Raw genomic sequence first — 14392 nt, forward strand, 5'->3', positions numbered from 1 at the left:
TAAAGTTTATGCCTTCTCAAAACTTTATTGATATCACAATACACAGACGGTACATATCACAGTGAAACATTAAAGCAGTGAACTTTTACAAACTGTGTGTTTAGGCTTCAACTAAACTGGAGGGACTGACCAACAGGATGAAGGGTTGTGTTTGAATTATTCAACCTTAGTCATGTAACAGGAAACACACATTGGAGGGGACTCCATGCACCACAGTGTCCAGTATTACTGTCACTCATTAAATTAATACAAATAACTGTATAAAGCCATTAACAATATGCTGAGTCATACTTGGCTCCAGTCACTATAAAATGCACACTCAGTTTTATAAGACACTAGTGGCGACCCTCCACCTGTCCACCAGGTGTCCCTGTGTTCCTGTGGCTGAGCAGAGGCTCGCTGGTCGGCTGAGCCTCACCTGGAGCCAGTAGATCAGCCGGATAAGGCCTCCATCGTTCCCTCAGTCAGCCTCTGGCTGGCTCTCTGACAGGTTCTGACAGGTTCTGACAGGTTCTGCCCGTCTCCAGGAACACCAGCAGCAGGGTTTTTATGCAGCATTTGTTTGATTGGTTGTTAAAAGTAAATCTTTGTGGTCACCACACAGCTGTCGTCTCCTGGTTTTTGTGAGTTGCTGATGACGTTCTGGTGTTTACAGCTCGTCCTTTAACCACCTTAATGCACCTGGGCTCATTGAAAAGCTCAGTTCTGGTCACAGCCGTGTTTACTGTGGTTGCATTGTTTCCATACAGGCCTTGTTCTTGTTCACAACAGGAAACATTGAAGTGTTCAGCTCAGAAATAATCCAGTTATTGAGAGGTTGAGAGACCTTCAGTGTGTCTTCTGACTGCTGTCTCATAGAGGTGATCATGGAGATGATGGTCTGAGGAGGACATGTTCCAGCTCAGTGTGGACACACACTCTGAGACATTCATGCTCTGTTTGAGTCTTCAGTTTATAGAAACACAATAAATGTTTGTTTTCTAATTGATGTCCAGATGTTTCTGTAGTTGTATGAGTACTGCTCCTGCTGATACCAGAACACTGGCAGGAGTAGCCACACAGCCACCTTTTCTTGTACGAGTATAGACTTAGACTTTATTGTCCCCAGGGGGAAATTATTTTATACAAACCAGCCCTTTACTTCCATCTCACAACATGACAATACAGACTACACAGAATCACACATAAGGGTACGCAGACAGAATAACAAACACAAAGTACAACATGAAATAGTATGAAAGACATGACAATGTAGTACAGGGATGCTCAGCGGGGAATTCTGTTTAAGGCAACTGTGACTGCAGGCATCAAGCGAGTATGCATTTCTTACTCAGGTATAAAAGCATTTGGCCATCTGAGACTAAGAACTGGACTACACATGAGCTGAGAACATTCATCCCAACAGTTTACTGTTCTGTGTTTAGACACCACAGCGGTGCCATGTGCAGCCCCTTCAGGAAAACACTCACCATCCTTCTTCTCAGCAGGGACAGTCTAGTTTTCCTTCCACAAATCAAACCTTTAATTTCATGAATGGTATTTATTCTGATGCAGAAAATACACAAGCATGTGGAGACAGAGAGAGGCAAACACAAGAAGCTCAACGTGGCTGTGTGATGGAGATACAAGACCTTCATGAGCACGTCATAGACAGAAAGCGTCCTGACTGCTGCCTACACGTTGATCCATGTTTAATCAGAACCCCACGTCAGAGAGAACCCACTGGTATCACCACACTCACACGGTTCTGGTCTCCAGCATGTCGTCAGCGCTCTGAGACCAGCAGCTGCAGCAGTCTGGCCACCACCACCACGTTGAGGCTGTTTCCCAACACTCGGTACCGCTGGATGGTAGGGATCTGCTCTGGAAAGGCTGCATCAAAACACAACCAGGTAAATAACCAACACGAGCAAACAATGTGTCATTATTCAGTCGTATGAAATGGCCCCATAGGACACACAGCTAAAGAACAAACAGAAACCACCACAAGCACATCAACGGCGTATTCAGTTTACAGCCATTCCCTCCAGAAGTCGACCACATCAATCAGGGTCATGATTTTTGCTTGTTGTTACGTTGGCTGACATTTCATTCTGCAGTGAATCCATACAGTGCTGCCTCTGTGTCTGTAGGGAGTCTGGTGAGACCTAGAACACCATAAAGTGGACTCTGAAAAACCTTCAAACTTCAGTGGAGTCTAGTCACTGGGTCGGTTTCATAAACAGCACTAATCAGATCTCTACAGGTTAATGAGATACATCACGCAGCAAACACCTTTAGGGTATGACACAGCGGCAGGTCTGGACCTCCTGCTGTCACCAGATCACAGCAGTAACATCAGGAGCAGGGATTTCATCTCTAGCCACAGCCGGCCTGGCTGAAGGTCACTGAGTGTTGTTGACAGCAGCATGAAGGGTTGGAGGAGGAAAGAGCGCTGCTGTCTCCTCAGAGAGGGCCAAAAGATCAAGAGGCCTCGACACAAACCACGATAAAGCTAGAAGGAAGGATGTCTTTGACTCACAGAAACTTTGAGGAAAGCCCATGAGGTTGGCCACTTCTCTGGGAGTGAAGTATCGGAGCTTTAGTTTCACCAGCCGCTGGAGTTTCTCCTCTTCAGACAGCTGGTCCAGACCCGTAAACACACTCTCAATCTGCAGAGCACACAAAGCCCAGCCGTCAGCACCCGGTACACAGTGTCAGCTCACAGTTCAGTTTGAAATAACAGGTGTAGCGTCCTCTCAAGCACTTCAGGATGAGGTTTCTGCTGACCCAGCTCTGACCCAGGAGCTGCAGGTGAGCTGCTGCTGTTCTAGACATCTCTAAAGTGTGGAACTGACTTCAGTGTTGTAAATAAGTGTCTGTATTTATTGACCAATGTGTGTAAACACAGATGCCGTGCACCAGAAACAGCAGAGATCAGGATCCGTGGACATGACTTCATTCTGTTCCTGGTGACGTGCCATCATTATTTAGGTGGAGGCTTTCAATAAGCCACCCAGGCCTTCTGCCTCCTCCCGCTCCTATCTGGTAGCTGGTCTCTTTGGGTTTCTAAAAGGTCCAAATCAATCAATCAATCAGTACTTAATTGGAGCACAGCTCAGTGATCAGCAGGCCCGACCCAGCCAATGGCAGCTCATGACACTGAACAGAACAGGCCAGTTAGCGACAGATGTGCTGCGACAGGGTTAACCTGAACCCTAACCCAAACCCGAACCCTAACCTGACCCGCTCGACATTTGACCCGAGCCGTGATGCAACAAAAGGCTTGTATAGATACGCACACAAACGTGTGTTTGCTTGATAAACATGAGCCGCTGAGCCATGTTTGATGGCTGAAAACACACAGACTGCTGCTGCAACGTTTCCATCAGACAGCGTATCTGCAACAGAACTGAGCAGGGTCAGAGCTGGGTCAGAACCGGGTCAGAACCAGGACTGAGTTGGGTCAGAACCCGGTCAGAGCCAGGTCAGAGCCGGGTCATGGCCCAGCAGCTGGGATCTGTACCCAACTACAAATGAACACCACTCAGCACATAGGCTGTCGCTGGCAGCAGCAGCTGATACCTGGACCAAACCAAAGCCTACCTTCGTTTCCGTGCAGCTCTGCAGCACCGAGCCAGTTCCCTCCACATAGCGCCGATAGCTACGGATGAAACACACAGAGGATGGTGAGTGTTACAGTGATCAAGCTGCTGTGTACCGATATGAGGAGGCACATATACTAAAGGTTTCAGGGCGATCACATGTATGAATATCTCAACAGATGCAGATTGTAAAGCAGATTGATGAAAAATCCTAAACACTGAATGACAGCTGAGTCCTCGTGTCCTGCCAGACGTGTGTCCACAGCTTTGTGACAGACCAGGACCACGCTGTATGTTGCCAGAAGTGGACATCAAGAAGATCAGAAAGTCCACTGCATGGATCACATGTCATTAACAGAGTCAAACGAACTGCTCTAATGAATGCTGTACCGCCGTTCATGGGGAGAGGCCTAACCCTTACTATGCCAGATAATCGTGTAGAACTGGAGAGCTGGGAGGCTGTTAGCACTGATGAACTGTCCTCTGCAGCAGAGAACACCTTGGTCTTGGCTTCCTGGGACATTCCCTGTCCACGCCAGTTTCATCACAGCGTCTGAACAGTTTTGAGACTGCACCTGAAAAATGTATTAAAGTTCTTGAAACTTTCCAGACTCAATAACTTTCATGCCTGAAAGTAATGATGGACTATAATTTCTCTTTTCTTAGTGAATAGTTCTGGCCATAACGCAAATTCCAACAGTAATGGAACGTATCTAAACGATGCTGGCCCAACACACAGAACGGATGAAGGAACACAGTCACCAAACAGCCGTTCACAGGGCACACGTGTTACCTGAAAGCCATCACAGGTGACAGCATGACCAGCTGTCATTAGGCCAAACAGTCTCAAACAATCTAGAAGTATTATGCTGTGTTCAACGACATAGAGAAAGTACATGTAAATTAATTTTGAATGCTAGTATTTGAGCAAAAGAGGCTGAATTATTGCAGTGATAAAGCAACCACTGGACATGGTGCAAATGAGACCAAGACGCTACAAACCCACCCTTTAGTGAAGCAGACGGACCTCCTGCATGTGGGCTGAACGATGTCCAAGAGGAGCCCATAGCGCAGCAGTGTTTTAGGAGGAAGCAGGTGGAGCTCCAGGTTGACCTCCATCTGTGGTTCCAGGAAGTCTTGGATCTCCCTGACAGACAGATCCCGGTTCTGATTAACCTTCCTCTGTGCATCCATCTGGGTCTCTAGTTTATAGAGGATTCCTCCCCTTTGCACCTCCTCCTCTGGTTGGCCGCTACGTTGGCAGACAGGACTCAAGACTCTGGGCTGCTCGGCAGGCTCACTCTTGGCAGGAAGTGGAAGGACATCTAACATCTGAAGGTGAAACACTTTGTACATTAGGATCCCACATTACTAGGTATGTGTTTATGTGTTTCCACACAGTGTGGTTGTGTATTAGGATGAAACAATCCAAAGGAGGAACCCTGCTCAGTATGTACAGTTGTGAACAAAGGTCACAGACACTTGGGACAACTTGCTTGATGGATTTTGGACCTGAGGGAGAGGACGCTGGAGCTGGCTGTTCGCTGCTTCTCCAGTCCACTTTGTGGTGTAACTTACTATGTCTTGGTCATTTCCTGCTTGACCACCAGATATTCTCTCGCATTGCCAAACCCTAGACACTCGACAACTTTTTAGACTGATTTTTAACAGATTTTTGGCAGCCTGAGTGGTGCTCTCATGTACCTGCAACCGTCCATTCTTGATGTTGACGACGCTGCCCAACAACCTCGGCCGTCTACCAACTGTCCTTCAATCCTTTCTTCCAGTGTCACCCCCTTCTGCCATGCTCTTGATCTTCCCTTTCTGCTCAACTCTACACCTCTGGTCATCTTGTTCGCAGCTAGTGGCTAGCACCAGGCTAACATATTCCACCACACAGCTGGTGAAAAACAACAGCTGCTCCATCCCAGAGTGTACTGAGAACATCAAGCTACTTGGACTCCTACGCAGACCACGATACATCCACAGAAGATCCCGTCGCAAGTTTGTTCACCTACAGCACAGGTGCCAAAACTCCATCCCGTCCACGTGGTCTGCCGGTCCCACCTCCAACACATCTTCAGAGCGCTGCCACTGTTGGAGCTGCTGTAGCTGGGAGCATCACAAGTCCACTTCCTGCTCAGTGGGACGGAGAACATGGGTTCCAGTCTGCTCAGACCTCTAAACAGATCCAGCATCTGACACATCAATATGGAACTTCTGATGCACAACCACTGATGAATAAACCTCCTCTCGACCTGGAATACAAGCTAACCACAGGCCCATCTCCAACTTTAATTTGCACACCTGTGCTTGGTCCATTCCCTTCATCTTATACACACTCCCCCTTGGTTGCGTCATTGGCCAGTATGGAATGTTATTCCATTGCTACGCCGATGACACCCAGTTGTACCTCAGGACTGACTCAACCTCTTCAACTGCTCTGTCGTCATCATCATCACCACTCTCAACACTCACCACCTGCCTGGAGGAGATAAAGGCGTGGATGAGTCGTAATTTCCTTCAAACAAACTGTTGTACAACCGAAGCCAAACTTATTGGCACCCCGCACCAGGTCCAGTTATCCTCCATAACCACCATCACCTTTTCCAGACAAGATATCTCCCTCTCATCTGCTGAGAGGAGTTAGATCTGTTGGGAGTGCTCCTCAGGTCCTTCTTTGACTCTGTGAAGGCATCAGCCATCTTCTATGCAGTGATATGATGGGCAGCAGCTATACCGTAGCAGACCAGGAAGAGACTCAACAAACTGATGAAGAAGGCCAGCTCGGTCCTGGGATGTCCCCTGGATCTAGTGGAGGTGGTGGGAGACAGGAGGATGATGGCTAAGCTATCGTCTGTGTTGTAGAACATGTTCCACCCTCTGCAGGAGACTCTGACAACACTGGGCAGCTGCTGCAGTGACAGGCTGCTTCACCCGCGGTGCATCACACAGATACTGCCGGGCTTCCTTGCTTCCTTCCTTCCTTCCTTCCTGCAGACTTTACAGCCAGCACTGCTCCCAGTAGACCGCACACTGACCAACTGTTCCACTGCTCTTGGTACAATACCAACACATTCTGTGAATCACAAATATTTTGCAATCTCTACTTTTCTACATATACTAGAACATGTGCCACATCGGTATATTTCTACTGACGTACAATCTGTGCGATACAGATAATAACCTGTGTAATAAGAATACTTATCTTCTGTGCAATACTGTTATTTCTATAACTACTACTTATATAAGTGTGTGTATGTATTGCCATTTGTTGCACTACATTCCTTAAACGTTTGCACCATCTTTGCTGCAGTAACACTGTGAATGTCCCCACAGTGGGATTAATAAAGGCTTGTTTTAATCTTACATTCAACAACCACTACTAATCGTGGTGCACAGGCTGGCACTGGAAACTAGCACAGTTCAGGCCTACAGTCAGGAAGGCTCACCTTTAAACCCGTCTGGGTGCTCAACTGTCCTGCTGACTTCTCAGCAATCAGGAAATAACGCAGCCTTGAATTTGGGATGCCGACCTGGAAAATGAAAGCAACAGCAATATGAATAGTTTCCACCTTCATATTCAGTCGTCTCAGATGATCATCTAGGTAGATGATCTGCAGCAGGTGGTTCTTACACTTGTGGGTGAGACCATGATCTCCTGAAAGTTGTATCCACATTCCATCAGCGTTTTCACCAAGCGTTCCCTAGAGAACCAAAGCATAACATTATTTTAGGTCTCCCTTTCCTTCCCTCAGCACAGTATTACCTCCAGAACTTTGTTCTGCTTGGATTGGGCCCATCGGTTATGAAAGCTCAACCAAATGTATATATTTTTACAAAGCATTTCATAATAAACAACATTCTATGCAGTTTGGTTTGTACATGCAGCTGCATGGGGTTCATCACAAGTTTTGAGTTCACTTTTTATTTCAATGTGTGCCTAAAGAGAGGACTTCTGATGACAGCATCCAATGTTTTCTTGATTACAACTTAGCCATAACCAGAGACTATCTGAACTTGAAGCTAAATAGTTTTTCAGGCCCTACTCTGGCAAAAACAAATAAAAAACACAGAAAGCAGAGCTAGTAAAGCCCCGGTGCATGTTGGTAGATGCGCTTTTCATACTTTTCAGTTCTAGGAATGGACATGCTGAGACATTGTGGAATAATAAAACTTGATGTTGAAGTGTCAGCGGAGCACTCACCAAACGCTCTACTGATCACCACCAACAGTGCTGATGTCTTCTGCAGATTTCTCATATGACACTTAACTGGTCCAGTCATCAAACTAATACTTAAATGTATTTAATATTAGACAGAGACACCCCACAAAACCCCAGAAGAGCTTCTTATGGTTTACTGAAGGACTCTTTGTATTCCCAGCATTACCTTGCGGAGGACGTCTCGAAGCCTTTCACATTTTCCAGCAGGATGAAGCGGGGCAGCCTGCACAGCCTGGACACAGAGAAACAGAGTTTGTTGAGAGAAAACATCAAGTCGTGGCTTACAACGGACACACCATAAGCCGCATCATGAAGCTGTGCTTGGACTATAAATGTCCTACCCTGTCCACTGAGCACTCAGCTACCACCATCAATGAAAGCTTGCTGCAACACAAAGTTGCGTAACGTCTGAGGAGATGATGGGTGTTTAAACAGGGTGGTCAGACACAGAGATGGATACCATGGTAGTGGCAGCCTCAGGGTCTGTGGCTGTGTTGGTAATAAAGGAGGAGGATTACCTCCACTCATCAGGAAAACCTACAAACCAACAGCCAGAAGGTTGGGTTCTGGAGGCAGTTGGGTTTTCAAACAAGACAATGATCCAAAACACAGTGGTGGTCCATCAGGACCAGCAAGGCCTTCTCTGCCGGCCTGAACTCATCAGAACCACTGACCTACGTTGTCTTATGTTCCCATTAATCTTTGAACTTTATTCCCACCAGTCTGTTCTCTTCATTCACAGTGTCTCTGGGCTGTGCTGCTTCCAGCAGCGTGTTTGTATCAGAGCTCTTATCCAATCATCAGGACACCCCCATCCATGGCCTGGCAGGTCCTGGCTATGTTTGTGGTACTAGTCCAGAGGTGGTCAACCCGCGGCTCTGGGGCCTCATGTGGCCCTTTCATCGGTCTGCTGCGGCTCCTTGTGGCTTTGGTAAATAAATAATGACTATTTTATTTAAATGTATTTTATTTTAGTTTGTTTGTTTTTTAAATGTAATTATAAATCTGAAGATTTTTGTGAACTTGTAACATTAAAATAAAGCGCATTTAATATTTTGTCGCTCAAAATATGCGTCACACTGTCGATGTGCGACCCCCACCGGCACAGTGCTGCCAGCTCGGTGACTTTCTGGCTAAATCAGGACACTTTCCAAATCGTCCTGGTGATTTTTTTTTTTGTCAAAAGTGACTAGCAACCAATCTAGCGACTCTTTCTGGTGTTACTGGAGACTCTGAGGTGAAAACTGGTATCGTTGTGCCGTTGCTGTCCTCAGCGAGCAGCGGTGCTGCCGTGAGCTCCTCCATCCCAAAGAGCTCACAGGCGGTCAGTAGTCTGGTCAGCAGTCCAGCTGCAGGCAGCAGGACAACCAGACGCTGGTTTACTTTGCTGCAGGTGCAGGATTTAAAATCAGCTTTTTATTTCATAAATACGAGGAGGACTCAGACAGACACTGAGTATAAAGTAACCTTCAACCTAGCGTCTGTTGTTTTGGAGTTCAAAATGTTTTGTTGCAGAAATTAAATGTGGTTTCCTCTGCAGCAGGTCGCTGGTTTCATAAATGCAGCAACACTATAGTTTTTATACACAGCATGAAGGTAGAAACGATGTATGCAGTGTTATCTTCATGTTAGATGTCAGAAGGGTTTTGTGGCTCCCACTGTTTTCTGTTCCGTGGGAGACGGGTCCAAATGGCTCTCTGAGTGGTGAAGGTTGCCGACCCCTGGTCTAGGTAGAACTACACAATATTAGCCGCACAGCTTCCATGTTTTGTCTGGCTGGTATAAATAACAGCTAACAACAGCTGCTCTGGGGAGAAAACTGGACTTTTTTCCAATATTTATGACCTCCAGTTGACCAGAGGTCATAAGAAGCCTCCAGATTTCAGACCTCGGCAGAAGATCCAGGATGTAGAGGAAGCTCTTGGTTCTTGGGTCAGCAGTGTCCCCCTGAAGCCCAATCCTACAGAGGAACAAACAAGAACATAGAGAGCACATTACTTTTTGTGCTACTGTTTTTTTGTGGACTGTACCAGACAAGCATACTGCCTTAGGTCTGCAGAACTGAAGTTAGAAGCTGATGGAGCTGTACAGGACCAGAATGTGTCATCTGAAGCTGCATTAACACACATTTTACATTTATCAAAGCTCTGCAGATCCATTCGAATGTGCCAGCTGTCCATCTGGAGAGTCTGATTTTTTTAACCATAGGTCTGCATACTGTCAGTCAGAGAAAAACAAACTGCTTACTCTCAATCAGAAAATAAACCAAATACAAGGTATGCATTCAGACGAGTGTACCCTACAGTGTTCATAACAACGCTGACGGCCATCAGAGCCAGCAGTGGCCTTCAGGTTGGAAAGCACCAGAGCTGCGCTGTACTCTGAACGCTTTGGTCAACACCAGGACAGCTTGTTTGAAAAAACATGATTGAAACTGTCACTTGACAAAAGTGAAGAAAGCAACTCCACATGGTGCCTAGTGGACTGACCCACACAGTGCAGGGACAGACACTGCAGGTTCTGGCCATGCAGGAGGGCTGACCAGAACTCAGACTCACACTGAACTAACGGGCACAAACGCTGCCAGCATGCTCCTGCTGATGCACAACAACTGGTCCTCCACTAAACGCTCCTACTCGAGACCTGTCTGCTCTGGCAGCACAGCAGGCAAAGATAACAGACTTCTAGTAGCATGTGTTTGGCCCACAGGGTGTACCGGATGGACATGGTTTCACAGCACTTCACTCCAAGCACCAACAACACAGAACATCCACTTACAGACAGCTGACAAACAAAAGAAAACACCTGAAAATGGCACAACCAATGCACACACAGGTGCCCTGCATCGTACAGTTATCTAATGTACGTCCAACCATCCTCTGTGGAACGTAGAGAAATGCCAACAAGGGCCTGCTGATTCTGATTTTGTGAGTGAGGAAAAGACCCAGGTGACTTTCCAACAAAGGTCACCACCGAGGCCCAGGTGGGGCCCCAGGTAACTCAGCTGGCCAGTTGGGTGGTACAAAAACCAGGGACACTGGTCTACAGAGATGTAGAAAAAAGTGAGATGTCAGAGGAGTCATTCTTTATGCAACGTGGCACAGGGAACTCTGCAGGCCTTCCACAGCTCTGGTGGAGAGGTCCAGGGGCTCTGCTGGGCCGTCAGGGACACTCAGCTTCATGGGTTGGCTCACCAGTTCACTGAGAGGAACAGGTCACTGCAGGACAATACAAAGCTGTTCTGAGTGAAGAAACACATGTGTCCTGATGGGAGTGAGCTTTTCCAGGTATCACTAAGACAGGAGAGCTCGCTGGATGGTTGATGAATCACATTCTCCATCATCAGATCTCAACCCTAATGGGAGAATCTGGACTGATGTGCTGGATGTCAGTCTGCACCACCACCAGAACACAAGAGAAGGAATCCAGCTCTGTGTGTGTGTGTGTGTGTGTGTGTGTGTGTGTGTGTGTGTTGCACCACAGTGCATATAAAACTCAATCTACCTGGTGAAAGGCTGGCAAGGAGGGCTCATCAAAATCATGTCAAAAGATAATTTATTGAAGTCATCTAATGATATACCCTGAAAAACAAACAAAAATCAGCATTTTAATTAAGCCGGTAAGCTAACGATCAGGGGACTCTGAGCTTCTCTTAACATCTCCATTTGCACCTGGTACATTAGCACGCAGTGTGTATAGGATAACTCTTCTGGATATTACTGCACAGTGCAGATGCACAGATACAGCATTGGAATGAGATCCATCTGGTTATGAGCTTTCCATCAGCGTTGAAGCCTACCCATGAGCAGTCCTCAGGCTTATCTTATTGATTCTTATGACATGATTCTTGAAGCCTAATTCCTCCCGCAGCATTGAGAAAACCCACACAAAGTGCATATCACAACATGCAGCTGGATTGGGAATAGTGTGCTATGACATTTGTTGTACAGTTTTGATGAAACTTGTAAAAAACTGCATTAAAAATCCTCATTGAAATCAATGGGAAGTCGCTGCCAAAACCAGCCATGTTGGGAACCCTGTAGCCCTGTCACACTTTACAGTAAAAACTTTATTTAAACGGCTCACAAGGCTTTGAATGCTAGCTGTCTAAATCCATGTTTGATATCTTTTATGTTTTTTGGAGTGGCTGCTTAAAGTATTAAGAACTTGAGTGTTTGGTCCAGATTTTACAATCTTATCTGTTTTATTAGTTTAGCTAACCTGGACCAATAGTCAGAATTTATCCTCTACATCACACATTGTACTTCACTTCCACCCAGAGTGAATCTCATTGTGATAGGACTTACAGGTTTCTCATAATCCAGTGTGCCGACTAAACGCCCATTCACTGCCACTATATCTGAGCCCCACAGTTCCGGGTGGAATTCAGAAACAGTGAGTGTTTTCAACCTGCCGTCAGATCTGTATCACACACAGCACAAACATGAAAACACAACAGCATGTTCACAACCAGATTGTGACTCACGCAGTGAAAGAGTCTTTTTCAATACGACTTAGAGTGTTTGAGCTGTGACCATTTGTTCCTTCGCCTGCAGATCAGACAGCATCCCTGCAAGCAATGTGTGACCTCTTCTTGAAAAAACAAAGAAAAGAAACCCTCTGTCCAACAGGCTACAAGGCCATCTAACAATAATGCTTCAGGGTGAGGGTTAGATGTGCACAGAACAGTCTGTGGTCCCAGATCTGTTCCCACGGTCAGAACCAAACAGGAAAGAAAGCTTTTAGGTTGGCTGCTCCCTCTACCTGGAACACAAAAAGACCTGAAACTTCAAGAGCTGCTCTCTTTACACACCTTAAAGTGTTTTTAAATGACTTGGAGGCAGAACCATCAGTCTGTAGATGTTCTGACAGGCGATTACTTTGCTAGTTACATTTCTGATCTCTGCTGATGTGTTCGTTTCTTATCCTCTAAATGTAATCTCACCGTGTGTTATGGGTATGGTGTCTGTGTGGATGCTGCTGTGACCTCGTCTGTCTGTGACTGTGCTGCTGCCTGTCTGAACCAGGACACTCTTAAAAAAGAGATTTATAATCTTGATGAGCCGTTTCCTGGTTAAATAAAGGTTAAACAAAAAATAAATAAAAAGTCTGCAAAGATGGCAGTGCCCATTTCAGTGATATTTTGGCTTCACTTTTGGAGCGCTGTCATGGCGACAATGGTTTAACATTCAGACCCATGGAACTACAGCAGCATCCATGGTGTTGGCTGGTCACCACACTCAGGCAACGAGCTTGCCAGAAAGTAGGCAGTTACAGCGCAAAGACTGGTGGAGCGGATCTGGTTATCCAGACACAGAACACATGCTATTACCAGGTACAAATGGGGTATGAAAGGCTGCCACTGGTCCCAAAGCAACAAACTGACTGACTGCATGTTAGTCGGAATCAGTTTTATTCTCATGCATGAATCCTACAGTGTCACCAACCTCGATGGTCTTGTTCCAGAGGGGAGTGTCAGGGAAGTTGTGCTTGTAGATCAGATTGGCTGTGGTGTTGATGTCGATGGCAGCCACTACCTGGGAGGGTATGCCACTCTCTGGAAGAAAAAGAAAGCACGCCTACTTTTCTAGCTCAACATAAAAGTCTTCAGTTTATCAGTGCCCAGAGTTTTGTTTCACAGCCTCTTTAGAGTGGTAAATGAATGCTGACAAGAGTCCAATAGCTCTCATCTCACCTCACTCATGGTCCTACAGCCGTGACCTTCTAGTGCTTTCTATAAATCAGCTATCATGGGACAGTGTCAGACCGAAAGGCACTTCTTCAATATCATGTTTAGGTGTGTGGAGTTTGCAATGTGCAGCTGGGACAAGGGAAGCCTGGCTACGTCACACTGCTTCATGGTAGTCTTCTGCTCCCCACAGGGTCCACACATCCCAGCTGTGTCTTAACATGGCAGCATGTGAAGATCATGGACGGATGTCATACATTTATGTTCTTTCATTTAACACGTGCCATGAAGTGTGTCATGGCACACAGCAGCACTACACAAAGAGTGACTGTGATTGCGCAGTATGTATACTATAAATACATCTGCCAGCCCTGCTCCCAACAAGCTTTGTATCCTCCAGCTGTGTGTCCATGACACTCCTGTACATCCTCCCTCATGGCTCCGACAGCCTACCTTCCTCCATCCTCTCTCTTCCAGGTGTGCTGATGTCAGGTCATGTCAGGTCAGTCACAGCACAAGCAATGGCACTCACAGCTGTGTTGGGGGATTTTTCACATTTTAGCACCAATATTCAGACAAAAACATCATTTGTGTACCAAAATAACAATGCTAGCTCCGTTAGCGGACACCGGGTGAGGGTTCGGACTCCAGTTAGCGGACACCGGGTGAGGGTTCGGACTCCAGCTAGCTCCGTTAGCGGACACCGGGTGAGGGTTCGGACTCCAGCTAGCTCCGTTAGCGGACACCGGGTGAGGGTTCGGACTCCAGCTAGCTCCGTTAACGGACACCGGGTGAGGGTTCGGACTCCAGCTAGCTCCGTTGGCGGACACCGGGTGAGGGTTCGGACTCCAGCTAGCTCCGTTAACGGACACCGGGTGAGGGTTCGGACTCCAG

General features: G+C 46.7%; 1 protein-coding gene across 2 annotated transcripts in view; it reads right to left on the reverse strand.

Annotated features, from left to right (window-relative positions):
* The window catches only part of trdmt1 (tRNA aspartic acid methyltransferase 1), a 17546-nt gene continuing 3154 nt past the window's right edge, over positions 1-14392 (reverse strand). For both annotated transcript variants that reach the window (XM_008291937.1, XM_008291936.1), the window contains exons 2-11: positions 13257-13366; positions 11314-11390; positions 9698-9769; positions 7976-8041; positions 7222-7291; positions 7037-7120; positions 4591-4916; positions 3586-3643; positions 2522-2651; positions 1-1872 (exon numbers count right to left, since the gene is read on the reverse strand). In XM_008291937.1, the coding sequence (XP_008290159.1) occupies positions 1766-1872; positions 2522-2651; positions 3586-3643; positions 4591-4916; positions 7037-7120; positions 7222-7291; positions 7976-8041; positions 9698-9769; positions 11314-11351 (951 nt within the window). In that variant the 5' untranslated portion in view covers positions 11352-11390; positions 13257-13366 and the 3' untranslated portion in view covers positions 1-1765. The remainder of the gene's footprint in view (positions 1873-2521; positions 2652-3585; positions 3644-4590; positions 4917-7036; positions 7121-7221; positions 7292-7975; positions 8042-9697; positions 9770-11313; positions 11391-13256; positions 13367-14392) is intronic.

This window comes from Stegastes partitus, unplaced genomic scaffold, assembly GCF_000690725.1.
Source record: "Stegastes partitus isolate 25-593 unplaced genomic scaffold, Stegastes_partitus-1.0.2 Scaffold771, whole genome shotgun sequence".
In the NCBI taxonomy this organism is placed as follows: domain Eukaryota; kingdom Metazoa; phylum Chordata; class Actinopteri; family Pomacentridae; genus Stegastes; species Stegastes partitus.